Consider the following 16,966-nt stretch of genomic DNA (forward strand, 5'->3'; position numbering starts at 1 on the left):
TTTTGTCCTTGTGTATATGTACGTGAATTTTGCAGTGGGTAAGTAATCTGAGCTTATTAAGCTGTACGAATTGCTGATTGTAGACTGTGGAGACCTTCATTTCAGGGAGGTTCTTGTATTAATTATACTGTTAGGTCAGTGTACACAGGAGGTGTGCAAAAGTAAGTATAGGTAAGTAGCTACTACCACAGTCCTTTTATGAAAGGAGCATAAAATGTCTGTAAGTCATAGTCATTAGCTTTCATAGATTTTTGTAACTTGTTTTAGCTGAATCCAAGGATGTTATTTGCTAATCGCCGAATATTGCATCACAGTTGGGGTATGATAACAAGTTATTTACCTGGGCCAACATTTGCTGCTCTCATGTGAATAGTACAATAACTTTTGAACCTTGCAAAATATACCTGATCTATTCAGTCACGGCAATTGATTTTTTTTCTTCTTGTTATGAATTATTTACTAAAACAAGTAAACGAAAAGCCCACAAACAAACAAGTACCCTTACATCATCATCACTTTAAAATCTGGGTACGTTGATTTTTGTTCCCAGCGTTATAATTCTCTTGACATTTTTTGACAGGGTATAATTCTTAAGTACTGCCTGCGTTTTTGCCTGTCTTTTAGACAGCATAGTATCTCAGCTTTTTTGTAGTCTCTCGTACAGTCCACCCATTTTTTTTCTGAGGCCAGAAGCTTTTCCCTCTGGGGAGAAATCAGTCCTGAGTTTTTCATTGCTCAGTCAGGCTGCTTTTTTTCTGCAACTCTTGTGACCAGTTGTGACTGTTCAAGTGGTTTTAAACTGATGTATTAGCCACAGCTTTTCCCTTGGGAGGCTGTCGTTTCTAGTGACAATATTGGCTCCAAGCAAAGTATATTTAAAGTCTATAGAAGGAGCAAAGCAGAACAAAGAAAAAAATCTCAGCATAACTCTTAAGTACACATCTGTTCTTCTAACCCCCTTTCTTCTCACTATGTAGGGACTTACAGGGGGCTTTTCTCTCAAATGACAAAGTTTAGGAGAACTGGGGTTATATCTTCATGCTAATAGTCCCTTTCTTTGCTGCATGCTTCAGGAGCTATGCTTCACTTCCAAACATCTGTAATACAATCATTTACAGTCATTTAACTTAGTGGATGCAAAAAATAGACAAAGCCTTTTCTGCACAGCTATTTTCTGGCCAGTTGGCCTGTACTGGTGAATGGGGTTGTCCCACTTCAGATGCAGGGCTTTGCGTTTGCCTTTACTAAACTTCATGAGATTCTTGCCAGTCCGTTTCTGTAGCCTGTCAAGGTCCCTCTGGACAGCAGCTCTGCCTTTCCGTGTACTGAGCAGCTCGGTGGTCTTTACTAAAGTCACTGCGTGATACTGGCTGCAGTGCTGATCCCTGAGGGATGCAGCTGCTGGCTGACTGCCAGTTGGACTTGGTGCCCTTGATCACAGATGTCTGAGTCTGGTGGTGCAACCAGTTGTCTGCCTTTTGTATTCCACCTACCCAAACCTTATCTTCACCTATTGGCTGAGGAGAGTGGCAGACTGTGGGAGTTGGTGTCAAAAAGGCTGTGCTAAAAGCAGGGCACACACCACCAGTGGTTTTCCCCATCTTCACTGAAGCAGTCATTTCACCACAGGAGACTCTCAGGCTGGTCAGACACTGGGTGCGTGTGGCATATCCAAGCAGTCTGTTCCCACCCACCTTCTTCACTCATGGAAACAGCTACCCTTAAAGCTGTTCGGTCATCTGCTTTTAACAAAAAGATATAAAGAGCTAAGCATTTGAAATACAATTTATTAAGTATGGCTCTCACTTTACCTTTCACTTTTCATGCAGGTGTTTCTATTGAGAACAGAATGTACCCTATCTTTAACAGTCTCTTATAGCCCAATAAAGTACTGCACTTTGGGATACATGGTAAAACAAAACAAAACGGTGGAGATGAGTTGCTCACTCGTGTATAGTCCTCTTTCTTTCAAGACAAATGCATATAAAAGGGAGAGAAGAGGCATAAAGCATATGTTCTAGTTGGGTGATGATCCTTGCTTGTTTGAAATCTTCCTGCTAGAAAGAGGGGTGCTGGGTACAACTTCACAAAAGATCTGAAAATTAGGCCCTAAATTAAAAACAAGCAAACAAAAAAAAAAAAAGTGGAAGTTGAGGGGGAGAAGAACAAGTTCTCCTGCCTGAAGGATGAGTAGAGATGCTGCAAAAGTAATACTTAGGTAAAGCACAACAAGCAAAATAGGAAACTTGCATTTTTAACATATAGCTCTTGAATTTCAGCATGGCGCAGGTATGTCTGTGTTCCCATCTTCCCCCACCGTGATACTTTTGTTCTCATGAAGGTACAGAGAGTTTTTATTGGAACCTCATTAGTTCCTCATTATCAGCATCTGATAAACTGAATCATCTTTTTAAACGCCAGTTTCTATTTGCTTTTTGGCTCACTAAGTGAAAAAGTGGCTGCTCATAGGTGTGGCCATATTACTGGTATTACCGTTTCTCCTGTCTATACGTGAGCAAGAGCCTTTTATTGTCATCACTTCTGGGATTTCTTTACACTGGGATTTCTTTACGTTGGTAGTACAGAAGGTGGACTTTTATTTTTACAGTCAATTGGAAATTTCCATTGCCTAGTCTTTCACAAGGTTTGGTGTCTTGTTTGACTTTACATTTGGAAAATTAAAGTTACAACTGTTTTAAAAAAAACAAACACTGCCCCTGTGAGCTGTTTACTTAAAAAAAAAAAAAAAAAAAAAAAAAAAAAGGGAAGGGGGGGGCATTTAAAAAACAAATCCAAACCAAAATTAAAACAAATGTGCTTATGAAGAATAGGGTTGTGCATAGTACAGATGGTGTGTTTCTTATTTGGTGATTAGATTATCTGTTCACACTTTTCAAAAGGTATGAAAACAGCCTTATGAAACATTTATATTATGGAACATGTATCTTACCATATTGGACATCTGAAGACACTTTTGAAAAATGCTTTTTGATCTTAGGGTGTTTTTGGTGTGCTTAAATGGAAGCAATCATATATGCAGGCAAACCTCCCCGATTTCCATGTAATAGTGTGTATTTGCTGATGAATCAGGTGTCACCTGGGACTGAAGAAGCACTAAGTGAGAGATTTGGGTGAGTCATTTCCTCAGGCTCTCAAGGTTTGTCTTACCACTGGCTCATTGTGGTACGTAGAAATAAGTTGACTCAAGGTGACTGTTTCTGAGAGTTAAGAATGTGCTGAATTCTTGATCTGTAGGAAAAAATGCAACATTTTACCTGTACTCATTGCATAACAAATCACAAAGTCATGGTAGAAACTATCCACATAACTTTACTGAAGTTTGGATAAACACAAGTAAGATTGCATATGTGAGTAATTCACATCTGCATGTGACAGTCTGGGCTACATTAGGGTGTAGGTGGGCTGCAGAGGAGGGCTCCAACATCTGAAGGTGATGGTGGAACTGATACAACAAATTGCTTAGCGGCCTGGTAGCCAGATCGCACAGAGTTCAAGCTCTGACTGATACTCTGTATGATGTCTGGAAGCCCCACTGAGATCAGGGGCTCTGATCAGGTTTAAAATATGAACTCATTAAAGTGTATTTATCTCACAACTGCATAAACATTCCTGTACTCTTGCTGCTGAATGAAACTGCATCCTAATGTCTTGAAGCTTGCTTTGTGCTTTAAGGGACCCCTATAAACCAACTGTGTGGCAAGGAATGAAATTGGCCTGTGACCTTTGTTAACCTTTGCTCCTCTCTTTTCTTTTTCTTGCTGTTGCTAGACCACGGTCAGTGCAATTTGAATGCCAGTTTAAACGTTTACACGCTGATTGAACAGTTGCCTGAAAATAAACAATTAAAATGTCATCTCTCCAGGCACCTTTGGCTATACAATCATTTCTGCTTTTTTCCAAAGTACGTTTTGCCTCTAGGACTTTGTTATTCAATTCTGAGATGTGAAAGTTCAGTTACTGGACATGCAGTTTAGTGTTTCAGCTTGTTAGCTTTGTCCACATACTACAATGGCCCATTTGTCTTCCAGTCATATTGGTGCGATTGTAACTCTGCACAGTATTTCTTGTGAGAGTGCCTCTGTGTCGGTTTAAAGCACGGAGGAAAGCATTGTTCACTCATTCTGCTTTTAGAAAATAAAATCACAGAATTGCAAGCAAAATCAGGGGAAGAGGTAACTTTTTACATGAATCATTGACATAATGCCATTTACACAGTGGTGGTTGACAAATTTTGCTGTGACCTTCGTGAAAAAACATGTAGGCTTTAATGGTGAGTTCAGCAGAGCCTCTTGCATAGAGTCCCAAGAGTTACGACTCTCACTGTTGGCTGCATCATGAAATTGCTTGTTTCTGAAGAAGCCATCAAAGAAGAAAATATCAACTTCTGTGTAATGTCACACTTCCCACCTCCTCCGAGCTCTTGCCAAAAGAGAGATCTGTGATGGCCCTCTCCGACTGCTTGCTGAAGGCTTTGAGAGAACCTATGGGATGGCTGAAGAGCCAGCTCCCTAGCTTTCCTCTCTGAAGATAATAATAATGGACCATGATCTTGTGCATATAAACATTGGCAAAGGGAAACAATCATCTCAGAAGGTCTGCCCTTCTGTTCCAGCAAAACTGAACGTTTCTCCTCATGTTGGGGTCATCTGGTGTAGCTTTTCCTTCTTGCTGGGGTGGATTGCTTTGGGTTAATTTTTCTGAGATCCTCCCGGGTTGTGTTGTAGTGTTTTAGTGCTAATTAGGTGTATCATTTTGTTATTTATTGTAATTTTTATGACAGTCTTTCAGGTTCTGTTTAGACAGCTTCTGGAAAATGACTGACAGCTAGAATATTTCAGAAATCAGTTAAACCTTTCTTCAGAGCATGCATTTTGTGGTTAAAAAAGTAACTAGGGAACATGGGGAAGGGATCATTGTTTTGCTGCTTTTAACATGCCTTAGGCAAAACCGTAAATTGATTGTAATCAGCTTTCTGAAATTGTTTTCTTAATGTCATATTCAGAAAAGTAGGAGTGTGTACACTTCAGTATACCTAGTTCTTTGGCTCTAGGATGATTTTCCCTAAACATGAAAAATCTAGATATTTTTCTGTGTCCTGGTAAGGAGTTATATTTAAATTTCATTGACAGTTTAACAGGTTTAACAGTTGGCTAACACTTGAGAGACTTGCAATGGCCTGCTGAGAAGGTCTGCCAGATTTGGGCCCATAGTGGGACTGCAGGTGTCTGGATCCTTCGGACAGTGGTGTGGCTTTCTCAAAAGGGAGTTAGTGTCAAAATTTAGCATTTAATTTAAACTTTCTTTTACTTCCTGCTAATTGCCTCGTATGACAACTGATGTTTCTAAGAATTGATGGACAAAGTCTCTCTCTTAACTTGATATATTTTGTATTTTTAAACACTTTAGTGCTAGAGGAATGTGAGTGAATCTGTTTACTGGATTTCTTTGAAGGAGAGGGAAACCTATGCCACAAAAGAATAAAGGATGTTTTACAGGAACCATTATTGATGAAAACTTTTTTGTTCTTTTTCACCATCTTTTTGTTGTTACTGTGCTTTTTTGTTTGATTGTTTTAACCAAGTTGTAGCTTTCCGATTTAATGAGGAAGGAGAAGAGAACAGAGAAACCAGACCGCCTGCACGAAACCATTTCCCTGCTCGTGTTGTTTGGCCTTGCCTGATCGCTATTCAGTGCTGATGATTTAAGCTTCAGTTCTGGAGGTCTTTTACAAAGCCATATACTCTCAAAGTGAATAGAGTGTGTGCCTGTTTGTATTAGTTTCCTTAAGTGGGAGTTGAAAGGCATCATAGCAGTATTTGTTACCATTACGCAGGCTATTTTGTGCCTTTATCAGCTTCCTTCAACTACAAAACCTTGCTGCCGTGCCAGCTGTATTTCACAACTCTTATCTGAGAAAAGCAAAACCAAAAAACTATTTACATTTGGAAAATTGTATTTTGATTGTTTGGTGAATATAACCCCATAAATCTTGACATTTGAAAATACTGTCTTTTAAGTGCTGTTTGTGCATTTATTTGCACTACTCTCAGGACCTGAGCTCGTTCCAGGAGCACGGTGTAACAATACTCAGATTCTTTCAACATCTTGAATTTAATATCGAGCTATTTACATCAAATAGTTGTGCCATTCAGTTATTTAGCCCAACCTTTTGTGTTTTGTCTGGATAGGCAGGAGTGTATGAAGGCCTTGTGATCGGTGGCTTGGTCATGGCAGCTTCTCTCCTGGCCCGAGGGAGGACACATGGCTGGGCAGTGAGGGGGCTACACCCCAACGAGGAGCTGAAACATCATTTTTTCTGGGTTAAAACATCTTGCCAGTTGAAAAGACAAAACTTAATTTTTCTCGATGTGCTCTCCCTCATGATGATAAATACAAATAAAAATAAATAAATAAAATAACCCAACATCTTGTAATAAGACTTAAGAACCTAGTCTAGTGGGAAGTGTCCCTGCTATTTTTTTTTAGGTAAATATATTGTAATATCAGGCAACTTGGATATAAAATTTCTAGCTTTGACCTAGAAATAAATATGAAGACTAGAGACTGCCAAGTGATCCAAAGTAGTGAAAATAGTCTTCCCTCAAAATCACTATATTAGAAAAATTCCCTTCTAATATTAACTGCTGGGTGTTACAACTAATTCTTTTAATTCTTGGCAAGCAAGAGTAAAGCCTACTTTTTAAATGATGAAAATGTCTTGGTATGTTTCAGGGAATTGAAGGAATGTAATTTTGAATCTAAAATGCTTTTACGTAGCAGTTTCTGAGTCTTCTTTCCTCATGAGCTAGGACTTGGGAAATGAAAATTAAATTAAATTCAAGAAGTTGATAGTCCATTATTGGTGTTTGGTGGAAATTGTTTCCAGGCATGGTTTCTACTCAAGATATTAAACTCAGAAGGGGTTTGGATTAGTCTAATGTATCACTGCAGGTAGAACACTGAAAAAGTTGTTTAAATGTCTACCTTTCTTAGTGTTGTTTTTTTTTGTGTGTGTGTGTGTTTGTTTTTTATTTGTACCTTCTTAATACAGAGCAAGCACTAAAAAGACACTCATGTTATTTGGTAAAGCCCACCCTCAATTGTGTAGAGAAATGACTTCTAAGTGTATGTTGTCATCTTCATTTTGCACCCTGAAGGACTGCTACTTGTCTGTGATGCAAGTAAGAATAAAATTCCCAAAGTGAAATTCTAGCCTGCCTGAAGTCTGGTTTGGTGCTGGGGAACTGCGCAGAGCTCAGCTGTTGTCAGGAGCTGTTTCTTTCTCTGTGTGCCTAGCTGACACAGTTATGCTTCAGCTCACAGCCTGCCTGAAATCTGCTTTGGTACTTCAGGTCCATATAAAATATTTTCCTTGCAGGTAATGGGAGGAAGCAAAAAAATTTTGATTTGGCTACACATTTTCAGTCCCTTTGCTGTTTCAGAGGAGCACACAGGTGAAATCCTTGTGGTGCTGCTTTGAGGTGGCTTTGTAGCACTGCGGGATGCGGTGCGGTATCCCTGCATCGTGCTTCGCTGCCACCTGCTTCGCCTCACGTCTCGCTTCCTGTGGCTCAGAGGGGCAAATCAGCAGCCCTACGGCCACAGTCAATCCCCCGATGGAGGACTCAAGGCTGAGGATCTCAAAGAGTCTGGGCAATGACAAATGTTTTGCTTTTTATTCATTACCAATTGCCAAACTCAAACCCATGATACAAGAAGTTCAGAGTACAAGGTTGAAAGGGAAGTTTTGCCTGAAAAACAAGATATTCTTAATCCTCTGTCCCTGACTAGTGAATTTAGTTTGTATTTTTTTTTAATGTTTGTAGTTTTGGTTATTTTTCTCTGTTGTTTCTTGTTCTTTCACTAGTTGCTAGTTTTTGCATCTCTGTTGTGCCTTTAGCTTGGGTGTATTCAGATGCTTAGGTGACTTGTTTTCTTCTGGTTTATCAGATATCCCTATTCATTCTTTTTAGATCTTATCAAAATGCTAGCATGTATGAGTGGTTTCACTAGCAGAAGGAAACAGGATTGGTTTTGTGTACTTTTCTTTATTATTGCCCTTCAGAAGGACGTCAGTGATGGTGGCACTGGAAAATTACCCATCCAGTGGGGTTCAATGCTGCCCTTGTTCAATGAATTTGGGAAAGAGATTGCAGGCTGCACCATCAACATAGCATTTTGGACTTAAACCATGTCTTTTTTAGGGAAAAAAGGAGTGAAATATTTGTACTTCCTCAACATGGGGCTAAAATGAATGTTCAAAGGAGAGTGAATTGGCAAACACTCAGTCCAGGTGGGATAAAGATGGTGAGTGGACTGGGAAAGCGTGGGTATTGATGGCTATTGCTCTTCAGACTACTCTGGAAACCTTCTTGAGCGCCTTTGGTGACAAGAGATTAGCTATTTGCTTGAAGTTGAAGTGCCTGTTGTTTCTGCCTTGGCTGATCAAGTGCTGTTATAGCTCCTCTCTGGTCCATTAGGGCAGGAGCTGCACCCGTCCGCGTGTTTTCCACTTCAGGAAAAGCGCCTCAGATCGGAGCAGGGAGCATCTGTGCTTTAATAGCGTTACGTTCAGGTCAAGTGCTCTGGAGGTTATCGAAACCCAGCGTATTTCCAAGTGCACTTTTAGGTCCTTGTATTGATCTTGACGCTTTGGTATTGCGTGTGCCACTGCGCCTTTTGTACAGCTGGGGGGTTGTCGCCCTGCCGGGGCTGATCGGGGTGGGATCGGCAGAGGAAACAGCAATTCACTTCTCTGTCTGTGCTTGTCTGCAGCGGGCGTGAGTCACAGTCAGGCTTCCTGTGCATGGTTTCAGCCCTGGTGTTGCACAGAGTAAAAGACACGTGACAGGATTCTTGCTTCAAATTGAAAATATTGACCTGGAGCATGTTCTTCTGCCTTGTCTTAACTTGTTTTTGCGATTTCTGTGCTGCTTTGGGAGCATTGCCGATACTGCCCGCGTCTCGGGGACCTGCAGAGTAGTAAGAGGTCGCTCACATAAGTTTTTCCTCACAGGATACGTGGGTTTGGGTGTTTTCTTTTTTCAGTTCACAGAATTGTTGTGAAAACCTTAATCTTTATATGGGATTATTTTTGTTTTGGTTTGTTTCCCAAATAAACTCTGTCATTTTAGCACCTTTCTCCCAGATGCAATCAGCTTGTGCCGGTGGAGCGGGCGCAGTAATGTAATCACTTTTTATTTTCTCCCTATTGCATGCCTGAACCTCCATCCTAGCACCAGGGAATACCTTATGGACTAGTAAAGGCGATAACCCAATTGGTAAATACTTGTCCCTGAACAAAAACAGTTTTAAAATGTCCTTCATAAATGGAAGCAAACAGCAAAATAGTGCGGAACTGGTAATGGGGAACATAACAATATTTTTTAGATGGAATTCGGTACTACTTATTGCAACCCTTAGTATCTTAGGTTTTTAAACAGACTCAGTGCATTTCTTCAATGACTTGGACAATGTGCTTGAGGCATCCCAGTCCTTTTTCAAGTCTATCTTGGGGGTTAGTGATGGGATCCTTTCGTTTGAAACTTCTTTTGAAATTCTCCATTTGGTGACAAAAGCAGCCCCAGCACTGAAGCTGAGTGCCAAAAATCTCTCCTTGGAAGACTCTCCCTCTTTCTCTCTCTTCCCCTCCCCTCTCTGTCACTTTTTCATTCTGCCGCCTCATATCTTGAATAAGATTTTGACAAACACAGAGGTATGTAAGAATAACTACTCTGTATAGAAGTTGTTGAATAGAGGATATTTTAAGTATTGTGTTTCCAAAGCGGGATATAAAGAACCTGTAGAAATGAAAATTGTACTGAGAGTATAAGGTCTACCAGAAAACTGGAGATAATGGCTGATTAAGTTGCGGTTTGAGGGAGTATTTTATTTATTTGAAAATTATTGGGAAAATTATGAAACATTTTCACGTCTGGTGGGGAATGAAGAAGGAGCTGATATCAGAGCTCCCTGGAGTATTGTCGAGAACTTGAAGCTGTGGAGCTAGCACCAACCCAACTTCAGTCTGGCATAACCATGTCGTGTGTAGTGGCAGTAGCCTCGCTCAAGGGGGTAGGAATTAACCACCGTGGCACTGTTAAGATTCACCGTTCAGGTTCTGTGTAACAAACGGGATGCTTCCTAATATGTATGTCAGTTTCCATGTTAATAGCAGGTGTGATGAAGGATCTCCACAGTCAAGAGGAATTAATGGTGGACTTCAGGAAGATGTTAGAACACATTCGTTAATCCAGGTAGAGGAGATCTCGGGCCAGGCAGTGTGCCTCGAGTTCCTGCTGTCCACAGGGTTGTCCGCAGGGTCTGCTTGGTTGTGCTAAGCAGCACCTGTAATGTTCCTCCCAATGAACAGGAGCTAAAATCTTTGGGACTGATGGAGGTCTTTGAGGAGGCAATAAGGAACTTTTCTCAGACTCGTTCTAATGAGACTTGCCTGATAGCACTATTGTTAGCACTTAGTCTAGTGATGCAGAACACGAGGCGATAGTGGCAAAGAAAATTACCCCTGTTAAGAGTGACTGAGGTAATTCTTGCCCATTTCAGCTGTATTTGTTATTTAGAGAAATATTCATGCATTTCAGACTTACTGGTATGTGCCTCTCTATCATGTTACCATCACATTGTGAAGCAGCACATATCTATCATTTACAAATTTACTTTTTTTCTTCCCCAGGAACTCTGTGGAAGGTCAGTTAGCTCTGTTGAGAAGAGGCAAAGTATATAATGTCCTGAAGGTGTACAGTCACCTGAAATCATATATCCATTATGTGATTATTCAATGAAAGGCAGCCTTATGTTAGAGAAATTAGGTGAATATCACTGCAGAAGTGAAATATCAGGGATGGTTTGCTGAGTTCTTTAGCTGTGTCTGGAGTTGTATGATTTACTGCTATGGATACAATTTGCATTATTAAGATTATTATTGCCTGCAGCGACTTATGCTTTTTCTATTCTTCCAAAATGGAGGCTCATTGCCAGTCAAATCTGTTTTTGTCTGCTAGAAACTTTTGTCTGTCTTCTGGGGTGGTGTCTGTTGTTTATCTTAAATAATTTTAAATCTACTGTAGAGGAGGAATCAAATGTTTTATTATGCCCCAAGTTCTACTGGGTCTTGGGGAGTTACATGCAGGGAAAGTAACAGCTGTGGACAGATAGAAATGGAGAGATGGATATGCTGGAGAGAGATGGATATCCACAGCCTGTGGTGTTTTGCTGCAATTAGAGCTTCTGATGTCAGTGTGGCACTGAAAAATAAAGGAAACTTAAGTATATTTTCCTTTCTGCCTTTGGGTTGGTGCTAAGCAGACCGTCTGAGCACATAATAAGAGTACAGAATTTCTTGTACAAGGCAGGGGTGGATGTCAGCACAGACAACACAAAAGTCTACTTTGGATAGGATTTCACAGATTTCTTTAATTCTCTTGGATAAAACACTAATTCCGCTTGAACGCTTGTTTGGTTTCTGATGAGAAGTTTTGATTTGTCTGTGTTTTTCCTTTGCAAAATGAAGTCCTCAAGTAACAGTTTTATGGTTAAAGGAAAAGAAACAAGCTGTTCCTAACTAGTATGCAAAATGGCAAGGGAGCTTAAAAAGTTGGCTTGAGTACTCAAGAGTACAACTTTTCACTTCCGAGACTTATGTTTTCTTGAGCAAATGAGCTGCTTTGGTAAATGCAATATGCTTAACCGTGTATTTTAACCTGGCCTGCTACTGTAGTGTCTGCAGAACACTCAGCTTTGTAACTCAGCCTTTCTTAATATTTCCTATTTTGTTAAAGATCCTCTAAATAGGCACCGATAGCAGCAAAATACAAACCAGACTTGCTTTTTGCACTAATGTGTGTGTACATAGCCAGAACATGATTTTCATATCAGTATTGGTTGTGGCAAATATTTTGATAGCTGCCAGTTATTTGTATATTTACATATAAAAAATTGTGAAATGTTTTTTAGTATGGAGACTGCGATGCTCACTCGAGACATGATGGGATGTATGAAATGTGATGGAAAGCAGGTAAACTGAGTCTCAAGGAACTGGTGATCTGCCACAATGGGAAACTGGGCCAAAAGTGTCTTATAGCAGATTATAACACAGGTTTCAGTTTTATTGAAGTTGAGTCAAGAGCAGCTGTTATATATACACATTCGCATATATGCAGTTACAGTGTACACACACATCTTATTTTACAACTGCTTTGTAAAATGGTACAAGTATTTCTGGGCTGTGACAGCTTGCTGTGACCAGTTGTTAAGATAAATTAGGTGCTACCTTGCTGCTTTAGATTTTTTGTTTGCTTGTTTTATAGCATTTTGGACCAAGAGTGGCCCGATTCCCTAAAGAAATGCAGCTCCACTGTGCTTTGGTAATGAGCTTTGCAGTTTCTCTTCTGATGTTGGAGCACCTGCAGAGATGGGGGAGTCCTTCTCACTTCCCCGAAGTGCAGGTCGGAGGCCTTGCTTCAGGAAAGCATCTAAGCACACACAGAGCGCATCTCTCATCACAGGAGACTTTACTTGAATTCTGGTTTGAAGCAAATTTTTGTGGTGATGCTTTGGATAGAGAGAGAGACGGAGTTACTGTGAACTTTATTTAAATATGTAAACCTAAATTTGATGTAATCTATAGTTCTGGGGAACTGATCCTATAAAAATAAACTTATTTTGCCAGTTGCTCCTGAAATTGCGGTGAGTGCTGAACCTGCAAGTCAGATCTAGATAGCATTACATTTGCTATGATAGGTACAAAGGGCCTTTATTTTACAACCCGCCACAAGCACTTTATAACTGTAGGTAATGAATCCATCCTGGCACAGCTCAGGCAGTGTAAAGGAATATGTTTTCACTTTCTGTTTATTGGTTGGAAGGATTGAGATACTCGAGAACTTTCAGGACACTGGAAGAAAGAATTAAACAACCGGCTTATATCTTGCCTTTTAAAATCTGTTTTAGAATAGAAATTGTTTTTAGAGAATCTGGATCATCAATTGCTCCTTTGCAGTGATTTTTCTTGTATCATGTTTGGTAGTAAAATATTAGCTATGCCAGTAACAATATGTCATGTAAGTTTTTGGTGCAAATAATAAAGCAAAAGAAATCTTTTTAAAGTTAGCCTTTTTTGTATGTGTAAGGAGCCATGCCAAAGAGACTTACATCCAGCCATGTACTGTCATGTTTCAGACTTAACATTCTCAGGCAGCTTTCCTGTTGACATCTTGGAGCTGACATCTGTCAATGCCGACAACATAGCTCATCCAGGGAGCAGGCAACGCAGCTGCTATGTAGTCTTCCCCAGTGATTTAACTCAACCCAAAATATCTCAGGGCTCTGTCTTTCTAGCTTTCCTGAGAATGCCAAAAACATGTTTTTAGAGTAATGGATGCGAATGTCTCCCTAGAAAGAACACGGTGTGACAACTCACTCCTAGGCACTGTCTGTGAGTACCAGCTGTTTTGTTGCTGCTGCTCTTGATGTCTTGCAGCAAGTTGCAGACTCAACCATTTCCTAAGAGGAACCAGAGCACAGAGAATAGCAACCTCCCTCCTCCAGCTTTACGGTACACTAGGTATGATGGAATACACCCAAAACTTGAGCTGACAAGCACTATCTTTGCACAACCTGGAGCAATAGCTCTGATGACAATTTCAGTTGTCCCCTTCATCTTGGAGAGCCCTGAACTTGATTTGCTCATCTAATTGCATGAATTTTGTCTTTTCCATGATGGCACACTGGTTGGGAGCTTTTTGCTTTTTGGCTCACTGCTGTAGCAGATGCCTTCTTCTGCTTTTTTCACAGTAGAAGGCTGGTCTCCATCTCTTACAAAAATGATGTAACTGAGTTGCTGTTTGCTATGGTGCAAGGAAAATAGGATGGAGAGCCCAACTTTAATACATAGGTTACTGAGCCAGTGGCTTCTACTGTTTCTGTAAGCCAGTACAGGCACCATGGGCCTTGGCACATGCCTCTTGGACAGCACCTGCACACTGCAACTAACACAGGATAGCCACGGGGACAGGGCTCGAGCATTTGTGCTGATCACGAAGTCGCTTGTCTAAAGCCAGTTGTCTCTCAGTGTACTCATTGCTGGTTTGTGACCATCTTCCTGAGGGACACTAGTTCTAGTTAACACAAACTGAGGTGAACATCTGCTAAAACTGTCTCCTCAGCTTTGAGATTCATAGTTGATGGATTTTCTGCTTGGGATGTTCAGATCGGTACCTCAAAAGAGTGCAGAATCCTTTCTCTTCTACAGGTCCTTTCCTCTGAAGCACAGTTTCTCCCCTTTCTTCTTGTTTCTGCTTTTCTTAACTCTTGTCTGCTGCTACTGTGACACCATTAGGCTTCCTGAGTCTTGCTTTCTTCTTTTTTTCCAACAAAGCTTGCTGTCTGGCTTGGAAGTCTCTTGAGTTTTTGTGCCCTAAGTTCAACTGCTGTGTGGTTTAGGAAGGTTGACAGACTTAGTCAAACTGTTTTCTTTTATCTGCTGTGCAGTTATTAACAAGGGGAAATAAGAGACTGCTTACAGTTTGGAAGTGTGCTGCAATTCCGAGGGCAGAACTAGTATTTCTCATGGACTGTATAGCAGCACTTCCAAAATGTAAGGCAGAAATTATAAATTGTACAAAGGTGATTTCTTCAAAACATTACAAAAAGTCTTCTAAATGAATGTGTACTTGAATAGAGCAGTATCTGCCCTTTCAAAAACACAGGCATTCTACATTCCTCTTTTTCTTTCCCAGTTCATAGTTAACTCTTTCCAATAATATTTAGTATCACATCAGTCACTTGATATCCATCACTCAAGAGCTGACCATGTATGCAGTTTACTGTCTGCATTGCTGCAAGCATGCATATACATTTCTTTTGGGTACCAAAGTAAAACATTTTGAAAACACAAGGGGGCTTCTTTTGTTGCAGTTTTAGTGGTGTGATGTTTTTTGTTTGGTTTTAATAGCAATGTAACTATTTGAAACTCAGTGTTTGACAGATTAGGGCTTTTCTAGCGCAGGTTTCAGTCTTTTCTAGATAGGGGATGAAATGCTTTGAATCCCGGCAGTCTGTATTCTGAAGCTGTTGTCTTGTCTTTGGAGCCAGTCTAGCACTGCGTAGCTAATTGGCAATTTTTTTTCAGAAACAGGTAAGTGCTTGTGCTTCAGATGGTCAGTACAGTGGTTAAAGACTTGAGGATGGCTGCTCCCAAGCAACTGTAGGTCTCTCTATCTCAGTTACCTTTGCTTTGTAAGGAGAAATATTTGTGCACTGTCTTCTGATCCTGTTGGCTCACTAAGTCAACATTGGAAGATGTCACTAGAAAGAAATAAAGTATGAGAAGGAAAGATGGAAACTTAGAAGCCTGTCATGGTTTTTAAAGATCTTGCTCTTATTCTACTCATTTTAGATGTCTTTTTTAGGCCTGCATTTTATGTCCTGTAGTGCTGTTTTAATGTGATTTAAATATAAATGGTGGTAATTTGGGTAAAATAAGGGGGTGAATTGTGAACTGCTCTGTTATGTACTCGCTATTGCTAGTTGCTACTCAGTAAGTGTGAGATAGCAGTAAAGGTGACCTTATTGCTGAATGAGTGGAAAGCTCTTGTTACAGAACCTTCTTCTGTCACTGAGAAATTTATTAAAATAATCTCAAGTGGAAACTCAAAAGTCCAAGTCAGATGTTTGACAGGGAACTAGATTAGAAAAATTCTAGGTAAACACTTTTGGTAAATTAATATTAGAAATGCCATTTCTTCTGTGTTGCTTCCCCCTCTCTTCCCCTCCCCCCCCCCCGTCCCCCCCTCACCCATCCCAACTTAAAATGGACTGGATTTGGTCTTATTTGATAACAACATTTTTATTTTTTTTTTCAAAGACTAGATCTTTGGTGATGGGTAGGCACATTACAAACTTGAGCTCAGTGAGAATCTTGCCACTGACATTAGAATTTCACTTCAGTTCTCTCTCCAGTGAGTTTGGTGAATAAACAAGTAAAGCAAATTTCGTAGACAGGCACCTGAGCAACATGTCAAAGATGCCCAGCTTTGTTTTGAATATGTGTAAATATCATCTACACGCACATACACAACCAAGTTATCCTCTGTGCTCTAATGTTACTTTTGTTAGTGTCCCAGTCCCAGTTTATTGTCTTTTTTTTTTCATTGTGCACATGGGAAATAATTTTAAATCTCTTTCATTGTGGAAGAAAATACAGCATTAGAGAGGAGGAGGCAATGGCATGTGAGAACATGTTACAGTCAGGCACATCAGTAATTTTACTAACAGCATCACCATTAGTGCTATGGTATGACCTTAGAGTTTGCAGGAAAAGTTCATCCTATTTGGAAAAAGAACCTTGCTAAAAATTGTACAGACTTTTATTTAGCTATAATGAAAAAAAAAACAAAGTATCAACTGGAAGGAGAAGTGTGTTGTAGGACATGTAACCATGCTTGTCTATTGGGAGAGTTTTGCTTAACTTTAAATTAAGTAGAGGTGCAAGGAAGACAGTGGTGAAAATGTTTCATAATGAAACAGCAGAGAAAATACAATGATTTAGACTTGAGAACAAATGACTAGAAAGTAGAGGGGAAAAAAAAGGGAGGAAAAAACTCAACACAGACTCAAAAAAAAAAGTCTGTGTTTCCTGAGAATGTTTTCCCTCAATGTTTTACAAAACATATATAAGAAATTCTAAAGATACCAAAACCCTCACTGTTAATGCTTCTGTTTTCACTTAAGAATTCTTGCACAATTAAGAATTCTTGCAATTAAGAATTTTGAAAAATGTTTCTGGTTGATGACTTTAGAAGACTTAATCTGAAGAAATTTTTTTTGTTACAGAATGCTGAAACCAAGGTGGAAGAGGCAGCTAAAGAGAGTCCAAAAGCAGCAAGACTAACACAGCAATCTTCAGAGGACAATGAAGTATTTGGTG

The 16,966-nt window shown here is 39.9% G+C and overlaps 1 protein-coding gene across 3 annotated transcripts in view; it reads left to right on the plus strand.

The window, feature by feature from the left end:
* Positions 1 to 16,966, plus strand: part of MBP (myelin basic protein) — a 115,532-nt gene that overhangs the window by 37,842 nt on the left and 60,724 nt on the right. For all 3 annotated transcript variants that reach the window (XM_080581091.1, XM_080581093.1, XM_080581092.1), the window contains exon 3: positions 16,873 to 16,963. In XM_080581091.1, coding sequence (XP_080437217.1) covers positions 16,873 to 16,963 — 91 coding nt within the window. The remainder of the gene's footprint in view (positions 1 to 16,872; positions 16,964 to 16,966) is intronic.

Source organism: Anser brachyrhynchus, assembly GCF_964034855.1.
Source record: "Anser brachyrhynchus genome assembly, chromosome: 2".
Taxonomy (NCBI): Eukaryota; Metazoa; Chordata; class Aves; order Anseriformes; family Anatidae; genus Anser; species Anser brachyrhynchus.